This window comes from Coregonus lavaretus, assembly GCF_964263955.1.
Source record: "Coregonus lavaretus genome assembly, chromosome: 23".
In the NCBI taxonomy this organism is placed as follows: domain Eukaryota; kingdom Metazoa; phylum Chordata; class Actinopteri; order Salmoniformes; family Salmonidae; genus Coregonus; species Coregonus lavaretus.
The window spans coordinates 12343141-12358648 of NC_140010.1; the positions used below are offsets into that span (position 1 = coordinate 12343141).

Sequence of the window (15508 nt, forward strand, 5' to 3'; positions counted from 1 at the left end):
AGGCAAGCGCAATCACCGCTAAAGTATTTGAAATGATTTGAAATAATATTTGAACCCAGGTCTGCTACACATATCTGGGTGGTTTCTAGGAACCAAACCAATGAGCTAGTTGTAATGGCCCAGCCAGCAGTAGACTCCAGAGTACCATTACTATGCCTTATTATTGTTGGTTGTATTGCGTTGTCCCGTCACTGTTATAGCGTCCTGTCATTGTATTACAGTAACACGGTTCATTCATGCAACTAAAGGTTTGGGGCATATTGTAGGTCTGTCTGCTCCACGGAGTTACAAATGGCAAAACGTGGTGACTTTATAAGATTATGAACGAATAGAGATATTATTGCTATTTACTTCTAGACTATGATGATAATAACTGTAACCCTGCTCGTATATGAAAATGCGAAATGAAATGGTCCAACGATATTTTGTAAATTTTATTTATGAATTCCAATGGTCGTGAAAAGAGAAAAGGACTTTTGTACGTATATTTATTCCCATTCACTGTACTACTAATCCCCACTGTCCAGTCACAAATAAAATATAATGTGATTCCCACTTTGGTCCTGAATCTTTGATTATGCTGCCAGTCAGACAGTTTTTAGGACTATAAACTGAATATCACTCAAGCCTTGCTTGTTTACACCTTGCACTAACATGTACATTTTGTGATCTGATCAATATGTATGCAGATTATTTGACAGATATTCTTTCAAATATACAGTATGAATGTATTTATTTGAAGACAACTACTGATGTCATAAGTCAATGACCTACCTGTCAATGATTTTAGAGGCCGGTATTATGATGATTTAAATGGTTTGACCATCCAGATCTGTTTACACTTGATTGATATCCAGACACAATGCGTGCCTAGTCCCATTTATAACTGGTGATAACATGTGCCCTTTGTCCTGATCTTGTACACATTCTGATTATGCCCACATTTTTTGACTGGTGTAGATGATTAAAAGACACATTGTGATCTGATTGTGATCAGATCTTCCTGACCACCTCCGGAGGTAGTCAGGGACCCATTGTATCTGGATATCAAATCAAGTGTAAACAGATCTGGAAGGTCAAACCATTCCGCTTCACAGGTTGGAATTTATGTACTAGAGGCAGCTCTTCAGAGTGGTCACTAGCTGGCACAGCCACAAAGTCATAAAATCTGATTTTAAACCTTAACCCTAACCTTAAACACACTGCTAACCCAAATGCCTAACCCTAACCTTAAATTTAGACCAAAAAGCTAATTTGTGTTTTCATTCATTTTGACGATAGCCAAATTTGACTTTGCAGCTGGCCAATCTAGCAGAAATCGATCAGTTCTGCCTCCAGGGCAAGATGAATGACAATAAACGTCATCTTGCTTCTCTTTCACTATTGTTTCACTATTAGATAATTATGCTGTGTTCATATCCAAGTGGGAAGGTGGTATTTACCACATACGACTGGGAGAAATCCACTTTAACGGCCCTCCAACTGATAATTACTAGTGGGAAACTCGTCTGTCATCCTGAGGTCCCACTTCTCCCACATGCTGACCTCTGACGTCACCTACTAAGGAAACATCGATAACAGCATTTTAGGCAGTTAAATGCAACAACAAAACATTATTTACAAAAAGCAATCTATGAATATGTTTTTTTCAAGCATGATAGCAGTATTTTCGGTTACCCACTTGATTACAAACGTAGCATTATTCAGTTTGGATTCCAGGCAGGACATTTGTATTTTGTTCCAACACAATGGATCCAACAGAGGGTGATGTGTACCTGTTATTACCAGTGTTGTGTTCATTAGGGAAAAACCAGGGATATGTTCAATGTGACAAACAAGGGTTGTGTTCATTACGGCAAAAGCATTAATGAACATTTGGGATTGGAATTTCAGTTTACTCCCCGAATTGAATGAAATGGAATTGGCACCAACTCTGAAGGTCCTAAAAGACAACTAAACAGACAGTGTGTGTTGAATAACTGGTCCATGAATGGGCGCAGGGAAACTCTGTTACGGGAAGCTAGACATTGAGAAACACTAAGTACACAAGTCATGTTTGTTGGAGTGTTTGTTTGGTGATTTCCCGGACCACAAAACCAAACGACTGACCCAGGGTCAGAGCCTAACGTTGAGTCTGTGTCCCTGATAATATTAATCAGTGTGTTTACACACAGACAGACAGACCTACTGAACATTAACACGCACGCACGCACACACACACGCACGCACGCACGCACGCACGCACGCACGCACACACACACACACACACACACACACACACACACACACACACACACACACACACACACACACACACACACACACACACACACACACACACACACACACACACACACACACACACACACACACACACACACACACACACACACACACACACACACACACACACACACACACACACACACACACACACAGATCATCCGGTTGGTGTCAGTCCTGATCCACCACCACTACCTTCCTCTCTGGATCCATGTTGAAGCCTACAGTCAGCCCATGCTACTGCCTCCTCTGTGCTACACTGTGCTGGATCCTAATCTGGTAAAACCTTTATTAAGTCTCTGTGTGTGGAAGATAGAGATACAAGGGCAATGGCTGTCCTCTACAAGCATCAATACTCTATACAGTTGACAGACAATGTATGATTTAGTGTGAGGTTAATTTGCAGTACACTTACTCCCGATCGTCAATGTTTTAGACTGAAGCTTTCACTGGGTACAACGAGAGGGAACAATATTCTGGATTTAAACTGTGGGCTGTTGAAATCAATGAAACGGTCGATAGAGAATAAAAAATGGTGTGTGTGCGTGCGTGTGTGTGTGTGCGTATATTTATTAAAAGAAGTCCAACTTTTTTAAACCATAATGATTTTCTTTCACACCAACACACAGATGATTCCTCCCCTGTCTCGCCCTGCTTGACTAATATACTTTAAGGGGCTGATGCACTGTGGTTAGCTGTGAGTTACGTGACCTATGTTTCAGTGACGTTGCCATAGCGACAGCCACCGGCGGTGGCGAAGAGCCTATTGGCGTCCGTGAAGCTCGGTCTGTGGGGATTCAGGTCGCCATGCACCCAGTGGACTGTGTCCAATCAGAGTGGACCGCCTGGACACGCTGCGATGGCTGCAGGAAGAAGAGGGTGAATATTAGCAGGAGGAGATGGATGAAGATGATGATGGTAGTGATGATGATGATGATGATGATGACGATGATGATGACAATAATGATGAGGATGATGATGGTAGTGACGATGAAGGTAGTGATGATGATGATGATGGTGGTGGTGGTGGTGGTAATGATGATGATGAGGAGGAGGAGGAGGAGGAGGAGGAGGAGGAGGAGGAGGAGGAGGAGGAGGAGGAGGAGGAGGAGGAGGAGGAGGAGGAGGATGTAGATAAAACCTGTTAGTGGAGAGTATAGGTATAGAGTCTAGGTGGAGAGTCTAGGTGGAGAGTCCAGGTGGAGAGTCTAGGTGGAGAGTCTAGGTGGAGAGTATAGGTGGAGAGTCTAGGTGGAGAGTCTAGGTGGAGAGTCTAGGTGGAGAGTCTAGGTGGAGAGTCCATGTGGTACAGGTTGCTGTTTGTAATCCACTTTGCATGGATAAAGACAACAGGAGTAGCTAATCTAATATCATAACGGACGTGTGATGTACTTCACATTCTGTGCATGGATTGGGTAATGCAGCCTTCTGTGAGAAAAAACCTTACAGTAAGTGGGACACTTGCATAAAGATTGGTTGTACTATAGCACTCAAATTGTTTTAAATTATATTTTATTCTCTCTCTTCCTCCCCCTCTCCTTCTCCCTCCCCCCCACCTCTCCTTCTCCCTGCCCTCTGCTCCCCTCCCACTCCCCCTCCGCCTCTCCCTATCCCCCTCCCTCCACTCTCCCTACCTGCCTCCCCCCACTCTCCCTCCCTGCCTCCCCCCACTCTCCCTCCCCTCTCCCTCTCCCCCTCCCTACCTCCCCCTCTCTCTAACCCCCTCCCACCTCTCCCTCTCCCCCTCCCTACCTCGCTTCCCCTCTGCACTCCCCCTCCACCCCCCCTCTCCCTCTCCCTCTCCCCGTCCCTCCACCAACCCTACCCTCTCCCCCTGCCTCTCTCACTCACTCACCCTCTCTCTCCTCTCCCCTCCCCCTCCTCTAGAGGACACAGTGAAATGCAGCATGGTGGAGGACTTTGTCTCTGTGGTTAGAGGGGGTGACAGTAAGTCCATCACCTCGCTGGCTGCCAAGAAGCTGCCCACGCCACAACTGATGAGACGGTGGGGAGAAACTGTGCATTACAACCCTGACTTCCTCCGCAGCACGGTGGGAATACTGTCTCTCTTTCTCTACTCTGTTCTCGCCATTTATCTCTGTCTCTTTTTTATATTTCCTCTCTCTCTTTCTACATCTCATTTTCTCTTCTCTCACTTATCTGCAGCACCCTGGGATCCTTGCTTTGTCCTTTCCATTTATATCTCTCTCTCTCACTCTATTGCTGTCTCTTTATTTTCTCTCGCTTTTCATGGCCCTCTTTTTCTCTCTCTGTCTGTCTCTCTCTCTCTTCATCTCCTCTCTCTCTCTTTATCTCCTTCTCTCTATCTGTCATTCAGATTTCCCCAAGGTCTCTCTAAAGGTGTCCTCTACCTGTCTGTCAGACTCCAGACCTGAGCTGGTTGTGCTGATGTTAAAGTATTGTTGTGGTTGTTGTTGTTGTCTGTGTGACAGATGCGACCACTATATGAGCTGGTGACCTCCAGAGACTTCTCCCGCGCTATCTCCCTGAAGAAGAACCTGAGGAGACAGCTCCTGCCGCTATGCCCCCTTCCGCAACAATGGACTTGCTGTTCTCAAAGGTAAACACCCTCCCTCCTGCCTGCTTCAAAAACAGATAGGCTTTTCTTAAAATACTCCCTCCCTCCTCAATCCAACTATACTTGGTAGATGTATAAACCTGTGAGAGATGATGGTGATGATGATGATATGATGATGATACTGAGGATGATGATCATCACAATGATAACAATGTCTTCATCTCTCCCATTAGGCATGGCCTGCAGAGGACTCCAGGTGGAATCTACTGACTGTTTCTGATATTGTTACAGACTCTTAATTGAAATAAAGATAATTGGAAGTGTTGTGCCTGTGAGACAGTATGTTTTCATTGTTGAGTCTTTTATAGCGAAAGTGAGTTAACTGAGAAAAACTGAGGAGGTAAAACATATTCGGCGCATGTGACAAAAATAAATAAATGTTTTGATAATAGAGAATATCTTTAACTGTTTTTATTTCTGAACACAAACATTTTGACCCTTATCTTTCTGGCCAGATAAAAAGAGAGTTGGTTTCATTCTTTACTTATTCAACATACATAATTGGTATTCACTCCAACTTCCTGGTGTAGTGTTGAAATCTGTGCCCCCTGCTGTGCTGTGACCTATCTGGCTGGTGACATCAACAGCGTTGGTTCTGGGAGGAGGAGCCAAGGCAAGCGGCACCCCCATCTGGCCGGGGGTTGTCACATGACCGTCTGCGCGTCTTACTTCCTGACTGACAGGAAGACCACGCACCCCAGCAACTCCAGGCCCCGTCCGTCGTGGAACCTATCAGACGACAGAATGCCAGGCTCTGTGTCACCCACTCATCGGAGTCTTAAAACGTACTAACCCAAGAGCATAGTTACTGTAGTAAGGTGTGGCACTTGCTGCCATCTGATTGCGGATATAAGTAACTGCATATAATAGCACTCTGTTACACCCACCTTTCCTGAGGGTGTCCTCGCAGGCTTCCCCCCTGAAGCCCTGCTTGCAGATGCAGTGGCAGGAGGTCTGGGAGAGGACAGGGATGCCGTCATGCCTGCAGGGGGCACAGCGACAGGAGTTGAACTGGAGCAGGTACTCCTCCCACGCCCTCCTCAGGTGGGCCGTCCGTGCCCCCACGTGGTCCCCCGCTGTGCTCAGACGCACCAGCTCAAATATGGGCAGGGTCTGGGGAGAAGGGTGGAGGAAGGGAAGGGGAGAGAGGGAGGAGAGGAGGGGTGAAGAGACCATGCTTGATGAGTTACTAATTATTGTGCATATTGAACGTACTATGTGCAGTATGTTTGAATGCACTGTATATAAAGTAAAGTAAACACATGCAAAAGTACCATGCTTCAAGTAGCATGCACAGATGTAATGTCCAGCACCATCTGTGTGCTGAATGCACAATTTATATATACACTAGATGACTGACAAGGGCCGCTGTTGTGAAGCCCCCGCGCCGCCATCTTGGCACTCCCCCACCATTGTAAAAAATATTCTGGAAGCTATAGAAATGCATTTATGAATGTCTACATTTGTTTTTGCCGCGTTTATTTTATTACAGACTTTTAAATTATGTTATGTGAGCTAAACATACATATACATTTAATTTATATACATATATACACATAAACATTTTCCTTAAAGTATAATCTTTAGAAAGTTCTAATGTTACTGTCATCACTACAGCAAAAAATACTTTTGTCCTTGAAACATTTAATTGAAATACTGTAGAATGCCATTAATTCCTTTGGAGGACTGCTTCTCCTGTGGAGTGTCAATATGGCCAACCGGTCACTTCAAAGCCTCTCATTGGCCAATACATAGCATCAGCAATCCATGGTTTATATACATCATTGGCTGTATACAGTGTGTTTAAGTATATCTGTAAGTAAATGCTATTATACCTCATACTCGATGAGCGTTGGGTTGTACTTGAGAGAAAGGCCCCACTTCCTGTATGTGTCAGGGTCCCTGATGGCCAGCAGACCCCCACTACTTCCTGTGGTGCCCCCCTTCACCAGCGTCACAATGTCCTCGATCAAACTGGAGCTGCTTCCCTTCTCTGGGTTACAGAGGGAAATCATCAATACCCACACGGGCCCATCTCAATTCAGTAAACTCAGGAAATAAACTGCAATTCCAGTATACTTACTGAATGAACTCATGTGAAATAGAATAGACCCTATCCCTGTTACCCACAATTGCTCCAACTGAATGTTACTACCAGAAAGTCCGAAAGTTGAACAACAATATACATTTGAAATGAGCTAGACATCTGGTGTTGTTAGAAAAAGTAGGAAATGTTAACCAAGTTGTCTTTTGCAAGATAAGGTCGGTTGGGACGATCACACACCTTTTTCATAAAATCCAATGCCTTCGCAACCTTGGACTTCAAGTTTGCCTCCAACTTCTACCTGCTTCGACTTGCCTAGAGGACTGCTTATGCCAATGGATCCGCCCAAACACCCTTTAAGTTGTCCCGCATTAATGTCTGTTAAAGTCAAGAGCAAAAACAAGTTTTGGAATAAGCATTCAATTACCACAGAAATTGACTCTTCAAATACACCATGGACTATAATAATTCACATGATAATATTTTACGGTTCCTTCCAAAATATAGAAAGGTCTAAAAATCCTTCACACTTTTTCCACCACTGACCCAATCTGAAACCTCGCTCACTCATTCAACGACAGCATCACACAAATAACAAAGGACACCATACTAGATTTTTCCATGGCGGTTTTGTTGACGACCGCCACATACTCCAGGGTCCCTCCCATGATGCCCTGGGTGACGTAGTGCGTTCCGTAGGTGTTGAGGAAGCGGGAGTACAGGCCAAAGTCATACTTCTCCTCAGGAAGCTCCATGAGGGACAGGTACATGTCTTCATAAAGCATCAGCCCCTCGCTCCTCATCTTAAACTGGGCTGTCTGAACCTTAGACTGCAACCTGATGAAGCCAAGTTCCTGAGGGACAAAAGAGAACACATAATCATAACTCTATTTGTATAGAGCTTTTCAGCTTCATACAACATGCTCAAATGAGAAATGTAGGACTCAGGGGTTTCATTTCCGGATGGATGTTCCTTCCCATCTGCCCTCGTTCACTACCCTTCATGGATCTGAGAAAACAAGGTTGTAGGCAATAGCTTCCTGGAATGAAACGCAGCCAGGGACTAACTACAGTTGTGTTCCTTGGGTATAAAGAGGCTGTTTCGGGGTATTATTTAAGACATTCTCTTACCTGATTGGTGTATTTTGTTAAATTGTTTAGAAACTCAGTCTCCACATTCCCTGCTATTCCAAACTCCACGTACTGAATCCCAACAGTAACACCCAGATTAAAAGAATCTTCCGTCTTTCTGGCTTTCAAGAATGTGGCCATATCTTCATAATACTCTGAGGAGCCTTCAGAAGTAGCCTGGGCCTAGAATAACGCAAAAATCAACATTGATAAGTTGAGCATTGAAAAAAGGGTACATTTTGCGACATGATGATGCACACAGGACAGTGCCGTACCATGAAGCGGTATGAATGGAAGTTGTAGGGTTTCCGGTAGTTTTTCTCATCCTCGTTATAATGTAAATTCTCACAGAAGGCATCATATGTGAGTTTTCTCCATTCTCCATTGTAGACATATTCACACTGTCCTCCATAGTATTGTGGGTCAAGAACGTGGTCCACAAATTCTCCTGTCAGTATGTTAAAGCTAGGAAAATAAAGAGAAATACTTCATTGTTGTTTCAAATGAGGTGTGTGTGTGCGTGTGTGTGCGCAGCACTAGCAACAACATGTATTTTGTGTGTCAGATGCATCCTGTTGTTCCCACTTACCATGACTGTTGATTACCCCTGTCCTCTGACCCCTGACCTCTGCTTACCCCTGAGTGCCGCGGCCAGCTCCAGGGATGGGTAGCAGTGTGGAACACTTGTCCTGTCTGTAGTCCACCTGCTCACAGTCCTTCTCATCAGACTCGTCATCACAGTCGACCTCATCGTTACAGCGAAGCGCCTGGCTCACACAACGACCTAAGGACGGATGGAGAGACACACACGTACACACACACGTACACACATGCACGCAATCACGCATGCACACACACATGCTCATTACAAGCACGTATGCACACACAAACACAAACACAAACCCACATGAAACATTTGGAGACAAAAGCAGACTCAAAACATTGTATGCATGGCTTAAGGTTGGTGGTAATGTATATTGTGCACTTACCTGTGGCATTGCAGGTGAACCTTTCTCCACAGATGTCTGGTACCCAACACACTGCCTGTGCTGTGGGGCATGCCAGCTCTTCCCACTGACTGTCCAAACATTGTCTTCCACCAAACTGGGATGCTTGCTCCATGTAACGGAAACGAAACTGGGCAATATACATAAAGAATACAAAATATGAGAATTGTTTTAGTGGAACAGCAGATCATTGTGTATCATAGAAACTATAGTATATCATTTAGTCCCAAGCTTTGAACATGAACCGTATAATGAGAACCAACCCTTTTACCTTCTTGTCTGTGCAGGAGTTACAAGGGGTCCATGACGACCACATTTTCATCTTACAGTTGATAGGAGCTGGTACGTTTACACTCCTGACCCTCCTAATAGCAGATTGCCCTGCTCTTCAGTCAAATACAATTACCATTATAGTTTCAAGCTTCACAGACATTTTAGATTGAAGTAGGGCGATTCCACTCCAGCTGGAGCAGAACATATTTTTGGTATCTCTGATTTTTCTGGCAATTCTCACAGAAATGTAATTGGCAGGAAGGATGTTTGACATGTTTTTTACATTTGAATCACAAACCATAAATTTTTGGCCCTTTTTAGACCTGTAAGTACATGATACAGACAACATCTTGATGTCATTATACTCCTTATAGTGTGCTCTAGCATATGGAGTATGTCTAGATTCTGAAATACACATTTTCACACTAATTTATTCTACATAAAAATTATAATAATATGAATATCTCAAAACTACCCTTTTGGATTTTGTTCATTTTAAATATGAGTACAAGTAGATCAAATTTCCAAAGTGGGCTCTGCTAATTCTGAAGTTCTGATCAATTTTATGAACACCAGCAACACAGTGAATGGTAAATGGATTCTAAGGGAACTCCCTCTGCTGGTGATTTGCTGAATATACAATCCTAAAGGAGGGCTGTGATTGGTTAATGACCTATAATGTCGATTTCTATGTAAAAATGGGTCATATCATTAAAAGTACCACAGAGCCCACTCTGGAAATTTGATGGGTTTGAAGAGACAATATGTCTAAAACTAAGCTACATCAAAAAGGGTCGTTTTGAAATATTAATTTTAATAGTTTTCATGTTTAATAAATTAATGTGAAAATGTGTATTTCAGAATCTAGACATTCTCCATATGTTAGAGCACACTATAAGGACTATAATGACACCGAGATGTTGTCTGTATCATGTAAGGTTCACATATCATAGGGTCTTACAGGTGACATCTAACCTAGCAGTTAAGATCGTTGTGCCAGTAACCGAAAGGTCGCTGGTTCGAAACGCCGACTTGATGAAAAATCTGTCGATGTGCCCATAAGCAAGGCCCTTTACCCTAGTTGCTCTGGATAAGCATGTCTGTAAAATGCATGCACTCTATGCTGCACACCGCATCAAGCCATCTCTGAAATGTACACAAAATAACTGCACTCTACTGCATTTAGAAATATTCATACTGATACTGCACATCGGCTGTATACCCATTCTCTTATAGCTCTATGCTCACTCTACCTAGTTGTATATAATGTATGTAAACTTTGTGTAATCTCCGCTGTCTGTATTCTGTCTCTAAATTATCATCATGATTTTCTCAAAAATGGTTTGTGATACAAATGTAAAAAGTATATCACTCATCCTTCCTCTCAATGAAGTGTCTATGTCAGAATTGCCAGAACAATCTGAGATACAAAAAATATTTTCCTCTCCTGCTGGCGTGGAATCGCCCAGTGGTAGTAAATAAAAGTAGTATTTCTAGTAAAAGCTATGGAAATCTACCTGGTTTCAGCCATATTCCATGAGTTCTCCGTTGCATCTACAGTGAGAGACTTGTTTAAAACCAGCAGCAGAATGTAGGAGCCCAATAATGCACATATCAATCTATCCATATTGGAAATAAAAGAGCTCCTTGATGAAAATGAGCTCATGTTAAGCTTTGTTTAGATGAGTGATACTTGTCATCCTAGGGAAAGTGAACTCATGTCATCAGACAGACTCTCCAGTCCACAGTGAATGATTGATCAAGGGTAAACACATGCTCTAACAGTTGGGAAATATATTTTCCGTAATATCACACACATAGGCCTACACAAGCACACCCCTTCCTGGCCCACTCACTTCTAAAATTCCCAGTACAAAAAACACACACACACACAAACAGTATATTTTGGGTAGTGTAAATTGGTCAAACAAAACTCATTTCACCTCATTTTAATGTTCTGTCATAAAGAGCACATGTTCAACTTCATACAAAAAACGTGTTTGGGGGAATGTAAGCGTGTTGTGTGCAACAAGGAGGAGAAATTGAATTGCTAAAACAGTTCTAGACTATCTACAGTGGGGGAAAAAAGTATTTAGTCAACCACCAATTGTGCAAGTCCTCCCACTTAAAAAGATGAGAGAGGCCTGTAATTTTCATCATAGGTACACGTCAACTATGACAGACAAATTGAGGAAAAAAAATCCAGAAAATGACATTGTAGGATTTTTTATGAATTTATTTGCAAATTATGGTGGAAAATAAGTATTTGGTCACCTACAAACAAGCAAGATTTCTGGCTCTCACAGACCTGTAACTTCTTCTTTAAGAGGCTCCTCTGTCCTCCACTCGTTACCTGTATTAATGGCACCTGTTTGAACTTGTTATCAGTATAAAAGACACCTGTCCACAACCTCAAACAGTCACACTCCAAACTCCACTATGGCCAAGACCAAAGAGCTGTCAAAGGACACCAGAAACAAAATTGTAGACCTGCAGCAGGCTGAGAAGACTGGATCTGCAATAGGTAAGCAGCTTGGTTTGAAGAAATCAACTGTGGGAGCAATTATTAGGAAATGGAAGACATACAAGACCACTGATAATCTCTCTCGATCTGGGGCTCCACGCAAGATCTCACCCCGTGGGGTCAAAATGATCACAAGAACGGTGAGCAAAAATCCCAGAACAACACGGGGGGACCTAGTGAATGACCTGCAAAGAGCTGGGACCAAAGTAACAAAGCCTACCATCAGTAACACACTACGCCGCCAGGGACTCAAATCCTGCAGTGCTAGACGTGTCCCCCTGCTTAAGCCAGTACATGTCCAGGCCCGTCTGAAGTTTGCTAGACTGCATTTGGATGATCCAGAAGAGGATTGGGAGAATGTCATATGGTCAGATGAAACCAAAATATAACTTTTTGGTAAAAACTCAACTCGTCGTGTTTGGAGGACAAAGAATGCTGAGTTGCATCCAAAGAACACCATACCTACTGTGAAGCATGGGGGTGGAAACATCATGCTTTCGGGCTGTTTTTCTGCAAAGGGACCAGGACGACTGATCCGTGTAAAGGAAAGAATGAATGGGGCCATGTATCGTGAGATTTTGAGTGAAAACCTCCTTCCATCAGCAAGGGCATTGAAGATGAAACGTGGCTGGGTCTTTCAGCATGACAATGATCACAAACACACCACCCGGGCAACGAAGGAGTGGCTTCGTAAGAAGCATTTCATGGTCCTGGAGTGGCCTAGCCAGTCTCCAGATCTCAACCCCATAGAAAATCTTTGGAGGGAGTTGAAAGTCCGTGTTGCCCAGCGACAGCCCCAAAACATCACTGCTCTAGAGGAGATCTGCATGGAGGAATGGGCCAAAATACCAGCAACAGTGTGTGAAAACCTTGTGAAGACTTACAGAAAACGTTTGACCTGTGTCATTGCCAACAAAGGGTATATAACAAAGTATTGAGAAACTTTTGTTATTGACCAAATACTTATTTTCCACCATAATTTGCAAATAAATTCATTAAAAATCCTACAATGTGATTATCTGGATTTTCTTTTCTCATTTTGTCTGTCATAGTTGACGTGTACCTATGATGAAAATTACAGGCCTCTCTCATCTTTTTAAGTGGGAGAACTTGCACAATTGGTGGCTGACTAAATACTTTTTTCCCCCACTGTATATATGGGTAACAGGGTTGATGTGATATTATGCTTGACACTCACAGTTTTCCACCACAAAACACCAGAAAATTGCCAAAAAGAGTAGAACCAGCTCATCTGCATTTACACTATGATTTTACTATTATATCTTCAATGTTTCTTAAAAACAAAACAAAATTTAAAGAATAGTTTCACCATATTAAAACAAGAGTTCAGTTCAGGTAATAGGGTTGACCTTAAAATGAGGGAAGGAAAGTAAATGAATCACTAATCACATTAAATAAATAATGATCTTCAGAAATGACTTTGCAAAGCAAGAACATAACTAGGGCTTTACAATGATTGTGAAAACTTGGATACATTTTGGGGTTAAGTGGGTTAAAATCTTCCTAGAATTGGCTAGAATGGTCCCACCTGATCTCGCCTCTCCTGCCTGCCTTCAATCTTTGAGGACTTGTATTTCCATTGTTAGAGCGGTCACTCGACTATCTTGTCAATAAATAGGCAATGTTTGAGTCATGGATAACTGCATACATGAAGCGTGTCTGAAAGTGGGCGTGCCAACAGAAGTGGGAGGCTCAACAGTGGGTGTATAGAACGCAAATCAGCTAATTGGGCAGATTTGTTGTCACTCAAGACTGTTTTGTGTGGCTGATTGGGCTGCACAACATGTCGATTGTTGACAACTGTAGCATTTTAGCTATGCCTAACCCTTTTCCTAACCTTAACCTCATTCTCCTAACATGCCACGTTAATTATCCTAAACTGCTACATTAATTATCTTAACCTGCTACGTTTGTTCTCTTAACCTGCTATGTAGGCTAAACATTAAACTGACCCGCGGTGCACCTTGCTATGGCCGGTCTAACCAATAACGGAGCGCTTCTGTTACACTCATCGCTGTTGATCCACCCACAGATGTTACACCGATTAGTGAAGCGCGGGTCAGCTGTTTGTTCAACCGCACCCGCCAGCAATTGCTAATAATCCATCCGCAACCGCCTGCCTATAGGCCTATGTCATAAAGTGAAAATCACAAGACCCTATTCCGCTAATATAGAAAATGGCTGTAGGCTACAGTCAGAGACGGCGGGAATATTTTTTGACATGGGGTGTAGGATTTTTTGTGCCTGATTTTAATGTTTCTGCTTATAATTTCCCACATGATGGTAGGCTAGTTGTTACTCAACTTGTCTATAATTAGATACATGCAGCTTCTCTTCGGTCATTATATGTTGCCCTAAAATACTAAATAAAATACTAAATAAATACTAAATAATGTCATAAACGATATAAATGAATGCTTCGATCTAGTTGACATTAATAAAGTGTTCGCTGTCATATCTGCTTCTTTCGCGGAGCAAAGACCTTTAGGGGCCGAGGAGAAAATGCAATAACATAACAAAAACAAACGGGAAAGATGACATCAGTTTTACCGGTTGTAAGGAAATAGAAACCTGTGAAAACGACCCAACATCATGTTTCTGATAACATCTCAGTTCGGCTTGGATGCATGCATATTTTATATGGTTGAAATGGGCTACTATCAGCTTTTATTATGCTGATAAGGGCTCCTATTCGCTTTTATTATGCTGATAAAGATAGCACCTCTACAGACAGATGGTATCTAACTGTGCATTCGCAATCTCTCAAGATGCTGAAAGAAAGAAATCATATTTCTCCACTCCTGTTCCAAAGTAAAAATGTAGCCTACATTTGGTGTATCATTTTAGCCTGCTGCAAGAAATGCTTAATTCTGCAGGAGTTAATATTAAGGCTATGTGAGAGGTTATAGACCTACAGTCAGTGTCCAGATTTCACTTGACGTGGCATAGACCTATTTGAAGTCCCGTTTTGTGACTGTGAAATATGTATAGCGCCTCACAATCATCAAGTAGGCTATAATATAGCAGGCACTGCTATCGTCCTTTTACCACTTCACCAAATCTTTCCCAAACATTACTTTTCTGGCCCTCCCTTCTCTTTATTTTAAACTCTCCATTTCGCAGCTTTTCTCTTATTCAATTAAACTCCAACATTTTACTTTTTGCCTACATAAATGAAGTTAACTTGTTCTGCCTGTTCCCAAAAGCATTTTTGGCCCTAATGCCAGATAGACTAAAATAATGAAATAAAAACCTAATGTACAATACCAGTCAAACATTTGGACACACCTACTCATTCATGGGCTTTTCTTTCTTTTTTACTATTTTCTACATTGTAGAATAAAAGTGAAGACATCAAAACTATGAAATAACACATATGGAATCATGTAGTAACCACAAAAGTGTTAAACAAATCAAAATATATTTTATATTTGAGATTCTTCCAAGTATTCACCCTTTGCTTGATGACAGATTTGCACACGCTTGGCATTCTCTCAACCAGCTTCATGAGGTAGTCACCTGGAATACATTTCAATGAACAGGTGTGCCATGTGGAATTTCTTTCCTTCTTAATGCGTTTGAGCAAATCAGTTGTGTTGTGACAATGTAGGGGGGTATACAGAAGA

General features: G+C 42.4%; 2 protein-coding genes and 1 long non-coding RNA gene across 4 annotated transcripts; 1 reads left to right on the forward strand and 2 right to left on the reverse strand.

Moving 5' to 3' along the window:
- Positions 1–420: 420 nt before the first annotated feature.
- On the reverse strand, positions 421–2294 carry LOC311150821. Its single transcript, XR_014615141.1, has 2 exons — positions 1682–2294; positions 421–1560 (listed from the first exon to the last, which is right to left on the reverse strand). It is a non-coding gene; the product is annotated as an uncharacterized lncRNA (long non-coding RNA).
- A 66-nt stretch (positions 2295–2360) lies between these two features.
- Positions 2361–5147, forward strand: LOC311150817 (complement component C8 beta chain-like). 2 transcript variants are annotated; one of them, XM_084188352.1, is made up of 5 exons: positions 2361–2562; positions 3006–3162; positions 4171–4334; positions 4737–4864; positions 5056–5147. In XM_084188352.1, the coding sequence occupies exons 3-5, from the start codon at positions 4191–4193 to the stop codon at positions 5090–5092; spliced, it is 309 nt and encodes a 102-aa protein (XP_084044478.1). In that variant the 5' UTR covers positions 2361–2562; positions 3006–3162; positions 4171–4190; the 3' UTR covers positions 5093–5147. The 2 variants fall into 2 exon arrangements, with proteins under 2 accessions (XP_084044478.1, XP_084044479.1); XM_084188353.1 differs by lacking the exons at positions 2361–2562; positions 3006–3162 and adding an exon at positions 3440–3731.
- A 131-nt stretch (positions 5148–5278) lies between these two features.
- c8a (complement component 8, alpha polypeptide) lies at positions 5279–11076 on the reverse strand. The gene is made up of 11 exons (XM_084188338.1): positions 10855–11076; positions 9336–9450; positions 9047–9194; positions 8694–8841; positions 8333–8522; positions 8058–8240; positions 7537–7780; positions 7167–7304; positions 6718–6875; positions 5770–5995; positions 5279–5611 (listed from the first exon to the last, which is right to left on the reverse strand). The coding sequence occupies exons 1-11, from the start codon at positions 11001–11003 to the stop codon at positions 5463–5465; spliced, it is 1848 nt and encodes a 615-aa protein (XP_084044464.1). The 5' UTR covers positions 11004–11076; the 3' UTR covers positions 5279–5462.
- Between the last annotated feature and the right edge of the window lie 4432 nt (positions 11077–15508).

Excerpts from the sequence above, each read along its gene's own strand:
- LOC311150817 (XM_084188352.1), top strand. The coding sequence starts at position 4,191 with ATGGTGGAGGACTTTGTCTCTGTGGTTAGAGGGGGTGACAGTAAGTCC. Across the intron at positions 4,335-4,736 it reads CTGACTTCCTCCGCAGCACG|ATGCGACCACTATATGAGCT; the intron begins GTGGGAATACTG and ends TCTGTGTGACAG. Across the intron at positions 4,865-5,055 it reads TGGACTTGCTGTTCTCAAAG|GCATGGCCTGCAGAGGACTC; the intron begins GTAAACACCCTC and ends CTCTCCCATTAG.
- c8a (XM_084188338.1), bottom strand. The coding sequence starts at position 11,003 with ATGAGCTCATTTTCATCAAGGAGCTCTTTTATTTCCAATATGGATAGA. Across the intron at positions 8,523-8,693 it reads GCTGGCCGCGGCACTCAGGG|CTTTAACATACTGACAGGAG; the intron begins GTAAGCAGAGGT and ends TTATTTTCCTAG. Across the intron at positions 6,876-7,166 it reads CATTGGATTTTATGAAAAAG|AGAAGGGAAGCAGCTCCAGT; the intron begins GTGTGTGATCGT and ends TCTGTAACCCAG.